Source organism: Gekko japonicus, unplaced genomic scaffold (genome assembly GCF_001447785.1).
Source record: "Gekko japonicus isolate JY-2015 unplaced genomic scaffold, Gekko_japonicus_V1.1 scaffold376, whole genome shotgun sequence".
In the NCBI taxonomy this organism is placed as follows: Eukaryota; Metazoa; Chordata; class Lepidosauria; order Squamata; family Gekkonidae; genus Gekko; species Gekko japonicus.
Window position 1 is genome coordinate 606,567 of NW_015164675.1, and position 14,953 is coordinate 621,519.

General features: G+C 41.3%; 1 protein-coding gene across 1 annotated transcript in view; it reads right to left on the minus strand.

Moving 5' to 3' along the window:
* PDLIM4 (PDZ and LIM domain 4) overlaps positions 1–14,953 on the minus strand; it is a 104,131-nt gene that overhangs the window by 50,201 nt on the left and 38,977 nt on the right. Inside the window, exon 3 of the mRNA XM_015409272.1 lies at positions 8,177–8,261. Coding sequence (XP_015264758.1) covers positions 8,177–8,261 — 85 coding nt within the window. The remainder of the gene's footprint in view (positions 1–8,176; positions 8,262–14,953) is intronic.

Consider the following 14,953-nt stretch of genomic DNA (forward strand, 5'->3'; position numbering starts at 1 on the left):
CTCCTTCTTCCCTTCTCGCTCTTTCTTTCCTTCTCTTTCATTCCTTCATTCCTTCTCTCTACACACACTCTCTTTCCTTCCCTCTTTCCTCCTTCTGCGGCCCAACTCTAATGAGAAGGGGTTTAAACTTTAAACCCCTTCTATCTTTGCTCCCCCCCCCCCGCAGGCCAGCTGGGGAAGGGAAGGGGAGGCTTTTGAAGATGCCCCCCCTTTTGCTTCCCCTTCTGACATCACTTCCGGTGATGCCAGGGGGCGTTGCATATGCTAATGAGCCATTATGCTAATAGTCTAGTCGCTCATTAGTATACTGTATGTTAATGAGCGCCTGAAGCTCTTTTTCTAGGAAAAGACCCCTGGTCTTGCCTCATATTCTTAGATGGGTACTTTCAGCCGACTCCAGCTAAAACACCTACAGAACTCTGATTCTAATTCTGTCTCTCCATCTGTTTTCAGATGAAAACCAGCCCCCCCCCTTATTTTTCCTTCCTCAAACTCTAATGGGTGTCACTATAGCAGTGTGGTATGGTATACAGCATTTGAGATTAGAACTAGGGAGGCTGGGTTCAAATCTGCACTTGCCAAGAAACTTATTAGATGGCTCTGAGCCAGTCACTTGCTTTTAGCCCAAACTACCACACTATGAGGATAAAAAGAAAAAGGGAGGAACCACATTAACACACACACACACACACCCAGGTTCCTTGGAGGAAGGGTGGAATACAATGTACTACATCATAATAACATTCCACAGGCAGGGGAGAAAAATGTCTACCCATCAAGGAACATTAATGTTCTTTGTTGAGACCCTGGTTATCTGTTTGCTTGTCAAGCAAAACTATGATGATAGGGCCATTCAGGCTAATCAGGACAGCCAAACTCATCACAGTAGTGTTGTTAAAATTAACAGTAATTTTGCTGAAGCTGACAAAAGTATGTTTAAATAACACTTCAAAAAGTGTTATTAAGGACTGATCTTTTAAGGCTTTGAAAACACTGTATTCAACAAACTGAGGCATCAGAATTGTAATGCTAGATGTTTGCTTAGGTTTTAGCTGGGTCACATTACTGGAAGAATGCAACTGGCAATATTTTATAAAATAGAGCATAATATTTATTGCATACTGAATATATACAGAATTCTGTACAGTGATGTCCATAGTACACTTTACAAAAAATAACATTATAAGCAGGGCTCTTTTTGTAGAAAAAGTCCAGCAGGAACTCATTAGCATAATAGACCACACCCAACAGCAGAAACTCATTAGCATATTAGGCAATACCCCTGACAACACAGCTCATTAGCATATTAGGCCACACCCCCATGTTACCAGAAGTGTAGTCATCCAGCCACACTCACCTTTTGCTTCTTATTTTGTTTACCCTGTTTGTTGTCAAAACCAGGGCTTTTTTTGTAGCAGGAACACCTTTGCATGTTAGGCCACACACCCCTAACGTAGCCAATCCTAATGAGTTTCTCCTGTTGGGTGTGGCCTATTATGCTAATGAGTTCCTGCTGGGCGTGGCCAACTCAGGAGCCAGCCGGAACTCCGTTCCTGCCCAAATATTCAGGATCTATGAGATGTTTAATTTATATATTTATTTACAGCATTTATAGTTTTCCTTTCAGAAAGAAAGAAAGAAAGAAAGAAAGAAAGAAAGAAAGAAAGAAAGAAAGAAAGAAAGAAAGAAGGAAGAATTTCATAATCTGATGGCTTATTTTGCTCACTATCCTTTTACAGACATTGCTCTGAACATGATACTTTAGAGAAACTTACAAGGAAAATTGCTAAGTAAACCATTCCAAGGTTTCTGGATTGAACATTCAGGGAAGTTCTTTAACTAGCCAGTACTGCTGCTCAGATCCTTACTGTATCGATTATCTGAATAAAAAAGGCTATTGCTTCACAGGTAATCAATCTGAAACTATATTCTCAGCCCACCAATATGCAATCTCAGCATATTTACTCATAAACATTTAATTGAGTTTAAGATTGTTTTATTCATAATTCCATGGAATTTAATGTAGTGAATGACCATGCCTTTGCTGTTGTTAGAAACACTGTTGATTCGAATGCAGTTTGTAAGTTGGTTCTCACTACTATTCCATGTCTCTTGTTTCCAAAATGTTCTGTTCTTGCAACAAAGATCACTGCAGTACCTGAGCAGAAACCTCAAGATAATACAAAGAATTCCACAACATTTAGGAGAAGAATCTTCAAACTGTCCTGTATTCCCTTAAACAGGCCACCCTATAAGCGTGGGACAGGCATTCCCAGTGCTTACTAGGGTTGCCAGTCCCCAGATGGGGGTGGGGGATCCCCCAGTTTGAATCCTCTCCCCCCACTTCAGGGCTATCAGAAACTGGGGGAAACTACACCCCAAATAGCCAAGAAACCGAAAGTAAGCGCAATATGCCTACATCACCCAGAAGTGACATAGGCACATTGGTGACATGGGGGGGGCAACGCTCTTGTTTTTGTGCAAAACTATGGTTTGAAGCTAATTCTACCATAGAGTTTTGCCCACAAATCAGAGCGTCACCCCCAATGTCCCCGACTTGCCTATGTCACCCAGAAGTGACGTAGGCACATTGCGCTCATTTCCTGCTTCTTCTTCCTTCCCTCTCAGTAAGTGATCCCCCCCATCCCCTGCCTGCTCAGCCAAGGGACCTGGCAACCCTAATGCTTACCTATGCATTGTTTATCACATGGATACTGTTTAAATATTTTCTACACACGACCACCATAATGTGTATCTAGGAAAGCTTGACATGTACCACCAGATCCCATCAAGTCTACATAATTGTCCACTAGTATCAGAGATATTTGGTAATGAAGTTCTACATGATGAGATAGAACCACATGCTGAGCTACACTTCATATCATGAAGGTTCATGGAAAAGATACCACACAGATGATGTGTTAGGTGGCATTATGCAATATATGTAGACTGGCTCATTTTGCTATTGATTTCAAATTCAGATTCTTACTATGATGACAACTATCTTACACAAAGACCTTCAGCTCTGAAATAAAAGGGACTGTTTAATTTCTGTTCCTTAGCAGAAAGTTTGAAGTCTTTCATTGTGTCTTCGATTGTAAAGCATTCTGGTTCCAATTGATGGTGTACAGAAAATTCTGTTCCAAGTCACATTAGTTAAGACATATGTGCATGGTCAGTAACAACTACATACAACTTGACTCTAATTAGTCCTTCCTAGCAATTAACCATCCCTCCCACCCTCTCTCTACCTATAAGTAATGGTTGAGGAAGTCTTGTTTCAATGTATCTGATGCATGCACACGAAAGCTTATATCCAGAATTAAACTTTGTTGATCCTAAAGGTGCAACTGGACTCACACTTTGTTCTTCAACCACATACATGAATATTCTGCTCCAGGCTGAGGGTAATCCTGAAAACCCTACTCTTTTCACTAGAAAATGCTTCGAAGCCAGACAATATTTTAGGTATTCGAGGTCAAAGTAAGTGAGCAGCAAGCAAACCTGAATATGAGTCCATTCATATAACCACATGTTGATCACTTAAAATGTAATAATTGTATTAATTGGTTCCTTGTGCATGTTAAGCTGACTATGTACAGAGGGTAGCATGGTCAATAACTCACTTTTAACACACTGTCTCATCCATATTTAGGATAGTTTTTTAGTGACACACAAGAAACACGACTGGCTCATCATGGTGAATTGAGAAACCAATTTAAGTTGACCGCCAAATTTCAAGTAAAGCAGCCTTAAAGTCCAACAAGAAATGCTTTTAAAGTATTTGGATTTTAAAGTTTTGCTGTTAAAAATACGTTCGCTACACATGTAACCAATTACACTTAGCAAAGCAAAGTAAAGAGATGTTGAAGTAAACCTTCTGCTGTAGCATTCTAAGTGCTTATTTTCATATGAAATGCAGCAGGGATAATTAGGCTTGCTCAATTTTCATGACTGAACCAGGAATTTGCTTCTAAAATGGTTTTGTGGCGTCTCCCAACCTGCCATTTTTTTCAGAAACATCACAGCTCATTTATAACTCCTTGCTTTGTTAACTTTTTCTTTAAGAACATTATGATTGAAAACATGCTATATTGTATTATCCCAAAATTAAACATTATATTTCTTTGTGTATAATGGAGTTACATGCCTTAAAAATTCACATTCAATTTTAAGCAAAGTTTCATTGCTCTCATGTTAATAGAATCCTGCAGTACAGGAAATCAATTTGGCTAAATGCATGTTAGTTTAGCATGGCACTAATCCTATCATTACTGACACAAAGAACCTCAAAAAGGGAAAATGAAAAGATTCTATTTACTCTTTTTAGCTTTATGTAGATGGTGTGGTTGGCTCAATTAAGGGTAGTTGCTTATTCTGTCAAAATCCCAGACTGAAGTGGACCTTACACAAGTAGGTCTAAGCGCCATTCTCTGGTTTCCATACTTTCCTGATGAAGATGCAGCTGAGGGCATCAGATTGCTAAATGTCAGGTACTAAGGACTGGTTTATGATCAAGAACTTTTTGCTAAAGAAACCTAAGACTGAATTCATCAGAAACCATTGAGTATTAGGAAATGAACCAGTGACCTTGCTATAGAAAGCTCTGCAGTGTATTGCTAACCCCCTTTTTCCCATTACAGTTTCTGCCCTGTGAATCTCAACGAAGCTGCCAGTACCCATTTTGAAGCAGTCCTTTTTTTACTTTCCCCCCTAATGACCAAGAATCTGCAACTACTGTCAATTAACAAGAACAGAGTCTGACCTCACAGCCTGAAACATGAGTTTCCAATCTTTGCTGTGCCAGCAAACTGTCAAATTTGACAATAGGCAAGTGGTCAAGAAAGCAAACATCACCATTCTTTTTATCAACACCATATGGATGTATTTTGACTAACGTTCTATAAGAAACAAAGCACAAGAGGATTTATAGCAATTCAGTCCTTTCTTCAGTGGCACAGGCATTCTCTGTTTTCTAGAGGAGGAGAAATACCTCTGCCGTGGTCATGGTTATAAACTTCTAAATGGAGCTTATAATAAAGATAGTGAAACAAATTAGAATAATTTATGTATAGTACTTTAGAATGTTTAGAGCTGTGAAGCAAGCCAGTATTATATCAGTCCCATATTGCAGATGTTTTTTTTAAGTTATAGCTTTCTTACATCCATGGCAGAGGCAACAGACTTCCTTCTTTAAAGATTTGTCTTTTAGAAAATGATAGCTTAATTTTTATAATATCTCTACAATACTAAACTAAAAGCACAACTTTTTGGAGAAAACAAGTAGACCTTAAAAATTAAGTAACTGCTTGTGAAGTATGAAGTAAGGGGTTCTAAATGCTTCTGGACAAGCATCATTTTTGTTCTACCATCTACCTACCAACCTACCTACCTATCAGCTATCTATTTTTTTTTAATCTGGATTCTCACTACAGAGACACAATCACAGCCTTCATGGTTGTAATCTGTTAAAAAACTAAATAAGTAATCATAGAGGTGTATATAACATGCAATTCTACCCTTGGCATGAGTCGCATTGTTAATGTCAGGGTAATAATAACCTTGTTCAAATTGGTATGTCTGCCTATAACTAAAGGGGGGGAAAGCACAACTGACCGTTCACAAGGAGTACCAGTTAATGGACTTTTCCTGCTATTATTTTCTCTTCATTGCTTTTTGAACTGCTGACTATCTAACCAATACTGGGGACATGATGCCAGATCAGAAGAATGACTGATCTTCCAATTCCAGCCATATGTAGGATTATAAAGAAGAAAATTTAAGCAACACTGGGACAGTAAACATAAAAACGAAAGCTTTTCCTAGGGATCACAAAAGAAGTTGCTAATGCTGAGTGGAGGCTGAAATGGAAGATCTGTGAGGGGGTTAGAAAAAGCACCTTTGCCACTGATTTAGTGTACTTTTCCTCACATTCATGTTAGTGTATTATTAAAGAGGAACCTCCTGTGATTAGATGGAACATATGTCTCAGCTTGCCTGCCAATTGCTCTGCTCCTCCTTTCTCAATATCCTAACATTTTTCAGATAACTTATGGGTGTGGAAGGCACAAGGGGTCTGCTTCTGAACTTGCACTAGCTGGGCTACTTCAGTATCGCAAGAACTTCAAAGTCCTCCTTCTTAATTTTTATATTTTTGGCCAGTGCCTCAAAACTACTGCGGTGTCTCTTGATTGATGGATTAATTGGTGGAATTGTGCATTTTTTTAGATAGCAAAACAAACAGAGAAAATGGTTGTGAGAAAAAACAAAACACAGGCACATTGTCACCAAGATGGAAGAGGAAAAGAGACAGCAGTGAAAAGGTTCAGCTCAGGACTCCTTACTGAATTTCTAAGTCTTATTTTTTTGAAGAAGGAAAGGAAATTAATCCTGTAAGGGGAAACATGCAGGTAATATTCTAGTCAAGCACTTAGTAAGAGTAAATCTTCCTTCCAGTGCTCTGGCCAGAGAATGCAAAGGCACTGGAAAGACTGCCTACCTAGCTGGCAAAGAATTAATCATCATCTAAATACATCTGACCTGTGCTTAGTTTTCTCCTGCTTTGTTTTACGATGTCCCTGGAAAATGCCATGGACCAACTCAAATACCAACAGCAAGAAGTGTGTGTATCAAAAGGATGGGAAACAACCTGAGATTACAGGAGATATGAAATACGAGACAGGTTAGGAGTACCCCAGCATGCAAAAAATGTAATGAGGGACATGATTGCACGATCCTCCAAAAAGGCCATAAAATTAGTTGGAATCATCACACCCTATAACAGGTCTTGGATACATTGGACCAGCAGCTGGAACAAAACAGATATTGCTTTTCTTTTGCCATAAAGTTACAGCTGATTTATGGCAACCCCATACAGTTTCCAAGGCCAGAAATCTTCAGAGGTGGTAGCAACCAGTGTTCCCTCTAAGCTGAGCTAGTGTGAGCTAGTTCACAGTTTTTTAGCCTCTGGCTCACACATTTTTGTCTTAGCTCAGGAAGGATGGCTCCAGAGCTGACTACTTTATGCAGTAGCCAAACTGCTCGCTCACAACTTTAATGCCAGTAGCTCACAAAGTAGAATTTTTGCTCACAAGACTCCACAGCTTAGAGGGAGCATTGGTAGCAACCCTGGTATTCCTTGGAGGTCTCCATCCAAATACTGACCAGGACGGACCCTGCTTAGCTTTTGAGGTCTGAAGAGATTGGGCTACTCTGGGCTATCCAGGTCAGGGCAGAGATATAGCTTTAGCAAAGGTTATATCTCCAGTGAGTGTTAAGTACTCATGTGGTTCTTGGTAGTTATTCTCAACTGCCATTTATAGCGAACTTAAATGGGTGAAGATCTGTCTTTATGATAGATTTCTGAAGTGATCTTGGTCCACACTAAGGGTTAAACAATAATAAAAGCCACATAAAAGAATATACACCAGTCACGTTGCATACAAAGTATGTCATACCTTCAGAGAGCCCCAATGAGATCAGCTATTCCAGGTCTTGGGAAAACTTTCACTAGCTCACTTTATGGAGATTCAGAAAATAAGGATTATGTTACCTGCCTCCCTACCCCCCAATTTATGTGGGCAGATGTAATATGCAATTTTGCTTACACTAAATGGAACAAACTATAAATCACTCATTGACAACATATTGTTGGGTACACCTCCCCCCTTTGTGGGGTAGAAAGCCATATTTTTCTGCATTAACTTCCTTTGGGTGCTCTGTTATGCTACTTTTAAGTTTGGTAAGGGGCCCATACACTTCACTATCCTATGACTGAATGATAATAAATGGAACATTTTGGAAAATATCTATCTATTGAAAATATTTGACAGAATAAGTTGCTCTAATTGATTAAGTTAGGAAACAAAGGCAGGATGCAAAGGTCATCCTGTGCTGGTCAACACAGTATGCTTGCCCCCTGGTGAGCATTTGAAACACATCATAAGACCACACCTGTTATGTCAAAAGTGGGTTGTTCCTGAATGCAGCTTATTTTACATTACAGGACTGTAATGAACATAAATAAATTGCAAATTATAATACTCTCTGAGCACTCAGAAACACATAGCAGAATTGAATTCAATCCTTCCATCAAGTTTATCAACTGGGAAACAAGAAGTTGCCTTCCTGTTCTTAATAAATAGCAAATATGGTATATAAAGGAAGAGCCCCCTACCTGTGGTTCTGGTTCTACATTGACTCGGTAAGCTTGTGCTTTTCCATCTTCTAAAATATTGGGAGACCAAACTTTGTTTTCAGCCCTGCAATGAAAAATCCAAAGTCAAAAGTTTACTGTAGAACAATACAGCTTGTAAACTTCTGTGCAGTAAATGTAACCTTGAATATGATAAAGATGGTACTTCATATCACAGTATATTCGTACTACACTGAAATGTAAAAGTTTCTTAGGAAAGTGCTTGATATATCCTATGATTCCATTTCTATTAATAGTTTATCTCCCAAGTCTTGTGCAACTAGCACTGCTCTGATATACGTCCAATAGGATAACTGGCACCTAGAGAATTACTTACTTGCTATGGTTAAGAGACTGGGCTGCATTTAGATTTCACAAAAAGCTGTCATTAAATTCTGATTAGGAACAGAGTTTGTCGCTGGGTTCACACCTCCCTACTTAGTTTATGCATAGAGATTCATGCAAAACTTCCTGGTTTAAGTTTGAATTCATTGTACATGAATGTAGGTGCCTCAATGAATTGGATTTTGATTACACCACACAAACTAGGATTCTAAACCTCGGTTTAATCTCAGTTTAGAATTCCATTTTGTGTGGAGTACACAAAATCCAAGTCACTCAGTGGGTTTAAGGGGGGTATAGCTTTGTTTAGGATTGCACTGTTCTTGGCTGAACTTTCATTGCCTTCTAAGGATTAGGCATCGTGGCTTGGCTTATGCTCTGGATTTCTCATTTTGGTAAATGAAAGAATTGAGGGAAGAATCGAGACTTTTCTGTGAACAGCACAGAACTTTCCATTCAGCCTTAGCAGTTTTACACATGACATTTTGGAAAATGTTATGAAGCTTGTTCCAAGTAGTTAAAGCTCACTGGTGCAGACCAGATTTTTTTAGTGAACATAATTCTGGCCCTGACCTGGATAGGCCAGGCAAACCCGATCTCATCAGATCTTGGAAGCTAAGCAGGGTCAACTCTGGCAAGTAGTTGGATGGGATACCTCCTTGAAATACCAGAGGTGGGAGGCAGGGGGCAGACTCTATTCAGCCACCTCTCTAAATATCTTCCAGGCCCCCAGTAGGGGTCAGTCACCAGAGGTCGCCATGACTTTCAGGTACACACATGCTCACACTCACATGCACGTACAAAAAAATACCCAAAACTTTTATTGAACATAATTCCTGATCTTCCCAACGTCAGAGATGAGTTTAGTTTAGGCATTTATAAGACAGGAATAGATACAGGGCAAGTAAGAATTTTAACCTAGGAAACAGTACATAGGAGTTTTTAGCATCTATGGAAATATTGTAATGGGAAGGTTTAGTGGTCCAAATTTAATAGGAGGATTTGTTAATTATTGTTAGTTATAAGTAATTAGATGAAGTTGGTTGATGAATCATTGTGTATTTAAATGTTGTAATTAATTTTGTAATGAATTGAGGGATTTAAATGTTGTAATTCAAATTTGAGCTAATTGGATGATTACTCACAGAGCTGATTTAATTAAGTATTCATATTAATCTAATTGAATTGATTTAATTCAGCAAGAGAACAGTCTGACCAATCGATTAGGAGGAGTAGGGGAATTGTTGATTGATTGTTATAATAAATTATTACTAGGACGTATTTGTTTTTTTTAAAAAAATAGTTCCCTGGCCTTTTTTTAAGCTCACTGGACAGATGATTTGGAATGATTGACAATCAATATTGGGTAATTTGGCAGGATAGGTCGGGTAACTGTGGATCAGCAGTACAGGATACTGTAGACTACAAGGGTAGCATACTTGGGTGCTGTATTCACTAGCTCTGGTAGTGGTCTGAGGAATTTCTGAAGACCTCTAGTGCGGTGATGGCAGGGCAAGGGATACCAGTGCTCCTGGGGAGGGGAAAGTACAGCGTGTGACTAGGCAGGGAGACAAAGGAAATACAGAGAAACAGAGTAGCTCGGCCTCCTTCCAGCCTACGTCTCATCCCAAGGGTTGCTGGCAGTGGGGGTAGGACAAATAACCCCCCTCTGACATAGATGCTGTGTAACACTAGGTCTATTAATAATAAGTCCTTCAGGACTTCTTGCTTGAGCAGAAAGTAGAACTGGCATTCATGACTGAGACCTGGGTGTGAGATGGGGAGACAGTCTCTCCCAGTTGGCTCCTCCTGGGTTTTCGGTCCTTCACCAATCACAGACTAGGGGGCGGGGGGAAGGAGTGGCCCTATTCATTTGGGAGGCTTACTCCTTCAGAGTGCTCCCACCTCTGAGGATCACAGGCATAGAGTGTGGCGGCCTAGTATGGGAAAAACAAAAACAACAAAGAACAACAGAGTAAGAGAGCTGCTGTAACCAAATATGTTAAACTCTGAAAATGAGCTGCATCTCAGAGACTCCCAAATCATATAAAAGTTCGTCCAATAAGAATTAACAACTTAAACTCTATTGAAAACAATACAACACTGTAATCAAATACACCACCAGTATCAATGAACTCATGAAAATTACAAGATTCCAGTTGCCAACTGACCAAATGGGATGTAGTTACTCAAACTAACCAATAGCTGAGACATCCTATACACTTGGGAACAATAATATTCAAAATTACAATTACAATAACAATGCAGAGTAATTACGTTCAGAAATAACAGTAACAATGAGGAGTAATACATTCAGAGATAACAGTAACAGTGATACAAGGTCCCGGTATACTTCCCTTGTTTCCATAAGAGTTCTTCTTCAGTCGCTATTACAGTGAAAATAATTCTATATTGAATGAAACAGTGAGAAAAACTTTTCAAGCCTCTCACAGGAGTAACCTTGGTGATAATCTCCTGGTCTCCCGTCCGGGATAATAAGCTTACACATTCATCACCAAGAAACATATACTCCACTGTAAATTCAGCACAGCCTGCTAACAATTCAAAGGTGGGATGAACATCCTGAAAGTTCATTGATACTGGTGTTGTATTTGATTACAGTGTTGTATTGTTTTCAATAGAGTTTCAGTTGTTAATTCTTACTGGTGGAACTTTTACATTATTTGGGAGCCTCTGAGATGCAGCTCAGAGTTTAACATATTTGGTTACGGCGGCCTAGTATGGGAAGCTGTAGAGAGTCTGGCAATTTGGGTGGTGTACCGACTGCCTAACGCACCAGCCAATAGCCTACTGTCCCTGATGGAGGCCGTATTGGACTGGGCATTGGAACACCCTAGATTGATAGTCTTGGGTGACTTCAATGTCCATGCCGATGATGCGGCCTCCACTCAGGCGACGGATCTAGTGTCATCCATGGCGGCACTAGGGCTCTCCCAATATGTAATGACTCCTACACCCAGGCCAGACACACGCTCAATTTGATCTTTGCAGTGGGGGTTACAGTGGATCTGATAACTGCTTCAGCAGTGCCATGGTCGGACCACTTTCCCCTGAGGGCTCGTTTGAATGTGCCACCCCAACCCTGTTTAGGCAGCGAGCATATTTTAGCTTGCCCACAGAGCCAAATGGACCCAATGTGGCTTCAGATGGCTCTGAGGGATCTGATGCCCCCTGGCGGCTCACTGGATGCGCTTGTGGAGGAATGGCACAGCCAAATCTCTGCAGCCATTGATGAGATCACTCCCCAATGCCCTCTGAATTCCCGCATGAGGCTGGCACCCTGGTATATCCAGGAGTTGTGGCTGATGAAGTGAGAGCTCAGATGGCTAGAGAGCCGGTGGCGGCATGCCAGCAAAAAAGCCACAAGAACATCTTATAGGATGTTTATGCGATCCTATGAAATGGCAGTTAAAGTTGTGAAGAAAGAGTATTACTCAGCCTCGATTGCATCTGTGAGCTCACACCCGGCCCAATTATTTAGAACAATTAGGTCTATGACAACTCTGCCACAAGGCAGGTCAAATGCTAGGGAATTGTACATTGGCTGTGAGGCTTTTGTGAGCTACTTTGCAGATAAAGTCCTGTCACTCTGCCATGACCTCCCCGCCACAGTTGAAACAGTGAGCGAGATCAAGGCCCCATGGATGTCTTCTTCTCTGGTTATGGATTATTTCAGTCCACTCAGCCTAGAGAAAGTCGACAAACTGCTTTTAACTGTACGCCCTACCACATGCATCCTTGACTCATCGTGGCTTATTAAAGCAGGTCATGATGGGTTTCAGGGTGCCCTAAGGGAGATCATTAACAAATCCTTTTTGGAGGGCTTGTTCCCTGGGACACTTAAGGAGGCCGTGGTTCATCCCCTCTTGAAAAAAACATCTTTGGATCTGGCTGAATTGGCTAACTACCGGCCGGTTTTCAACTTGCCCTATCTGGGCAAGTTAATCGAGACGGCTGTGGCAGTCTAGTTACAGTGCTATTTGGATGACGCTTTCGTTTTAGATCCTTTCCAGTCCGACTTTCACCTGGGACATGGAACAGAGACAGTACTGGTCGCCTTCACGGATGACCTTTGGAGGCATCTGGATCGAGGCGGATCAGCGGTGCTGTTGTTGTTGGACCTGTCAGCTTCATTCAACATGGTCGACCATCAGCTATTGATCCACCCCCTCGCTGACACTGGAATTCAGGGGCTAGCCTTACAATGGCTCGCATCCTTTCTTCAGGGTTGGGGACAAAGGGTGGTACTAGGGAAACAACTGTTCCGAAAGCATCCGCTGATTTGTGGAGTGCCTCAAGGGGCAGTACTTTACCCAATGTTATTTAACATCTATATGCACCCCCTTGCCCAGATTACCTGAAGGTATGGGCTTGGGTGTCACCAGTATATGGATGACACCCAGCTCTGTTGATGGGCAGTCAGTCTGACTCTACACCAGAAGATCTGGACCAGGCATTGCAGGCTGTGGCTGGTTGGCTTAGACTGAGCCAATTGAAATTGAATCAAATGAAGACAGAGGTCCTGTGCCTGAGTCGCAGCAGTCCGGTGGTAAGGACCTCACTCCCAACCTTTTATGGGGTGCCGTTGGTGCCAGCACCAGAGGTTAGGAGTTTGGGAGTGCTCCTGGATGCCCAGGTAGCACCCACTGCCAAGCCAGCCTTTTATCATCTTCAGCTGATTAGGCAGTTGGTTCCCTTCCTTGAACACAACTATTTGGCAATAGTGATCCATGTGATGGTCACCTTGAGACTGGACTACTGTAATGCTCTCTATATGAGGCTGCCCTTGTCTCAAATCCGAAAGCTGCAGCTAGTGCAGAATGCTGCAGCCAGGTTGTTGATGCACCTCCCTATGCGGGAGCACATCCAGCCTACACTGAGGACACTGCATTGGCTGCTGATAGCATACTGGATTTGTTTCAAGGTACTGGTTCTCACCTTTAAAGCCCTATATGGTCAGGGTCTGGCATACCTAAGGGACCGCCTTTCTCCATGTTTCCCAGAGAGCACTGAATTCAGGGATGCAAAATCGGCTGGCCCTCCCTGGCCCTAAGGATGCTAGGCTGGCGACTACCAGGGCCAGGGCCTTCTCTGTGGCGGCTTCATACTGGTGGAATGAGTGCCCAGAAGAGATTAGGGCCCTGTGGGACCTTTTACAGTTCCGCAAGGCCTGCAAGACAGAGCTCTTCCAGTGGCGCAGGAGGGTAAATCCCCTGCATAACTATAACATCTGAACTGCCAAGCTTTGTCAGTTCTAGCCCCGTGCTGGTGTGAGCAACCAAGCCTTGTCCCTAGCTCATTGTCTACCCAGCGATTCGAAAGCTTCAGCAAGTAGATAAATTGGGGACCACCCGTAAGGGGGTGGGCACCACACTCCCCTTGGGAGGTGTTAACTGCCAGGACTGACATTTGCGGTGCGGCAAGATCAAAAGTGGGAAAAAATCTGTTTCGGCATTGCGACATCAAGAGCCCTGACGTCATCAGTCAGCCGACAGAATACATGCCGTCGGGACATGACTGATATAGCCTGCAGATGGATCCTCCGACTAGCTACAATGTCTGTGTGATTAAATATTGTATGTTGTCTTCCCTATCCCCCACGAATATATTGTTAGTCCATTGTCTCTCTAACTGTAAATCGCTCTGAGCCCGCATGAGTGGGAAAAAGCGATCAATAAATTGAAAGTATTATTATTATTATTATCAAGCCTTCGATTAAGGAGCCGCACTATACACCAAGGAGTGTCCCTATGCTCTGGCTTTACCATTCCTATTTCCAGCCTGTGCTCAGGTTACCACCTTAACTACCGCATAATAGTTGGAGAACTGAGCTAGTGTGAACATTCCTGGAATATACGGTTACTTAAGCCATTTTATAAATATTCTTGATCTCGCTTTTATTAATTTTGTTCCAATGTTTTATTAACATGTTCTAATGTTTTAGGAGGATTTTAAATGATTAATTTATATTTATATTTATGCTTCTATGTGAGCCGCCCTGAGCCCGCCTCAGCAGGGAGGACAGGATATAAACTGAAATAACAACAACAACAACAACAACAACAACACTTCTGCAGGTTTAAAACATTTTGAATGATATCTCACATAGTGTGGTTTTAATTTTGCATTTTATTGAACAGTGCAATGCCAATGCTTATCACTGCTTATATTTCATCACCATTATCATCACAGTCTTTATTGTATCAGCAAATAAACCATGGCAAAAACACGATTCCATTGAAATAAAAAAGACTTTTAATAAAGGAATTTAAAATACATAGCAATCATTTAAAATATCTCAAGATAAAACCATGATAACACACCATTATAGGTAATTTATAAATCCAAAGGCGGATGTTTCTATTTAAAAACCAGGGCTATTTTTGGGCAGGAATG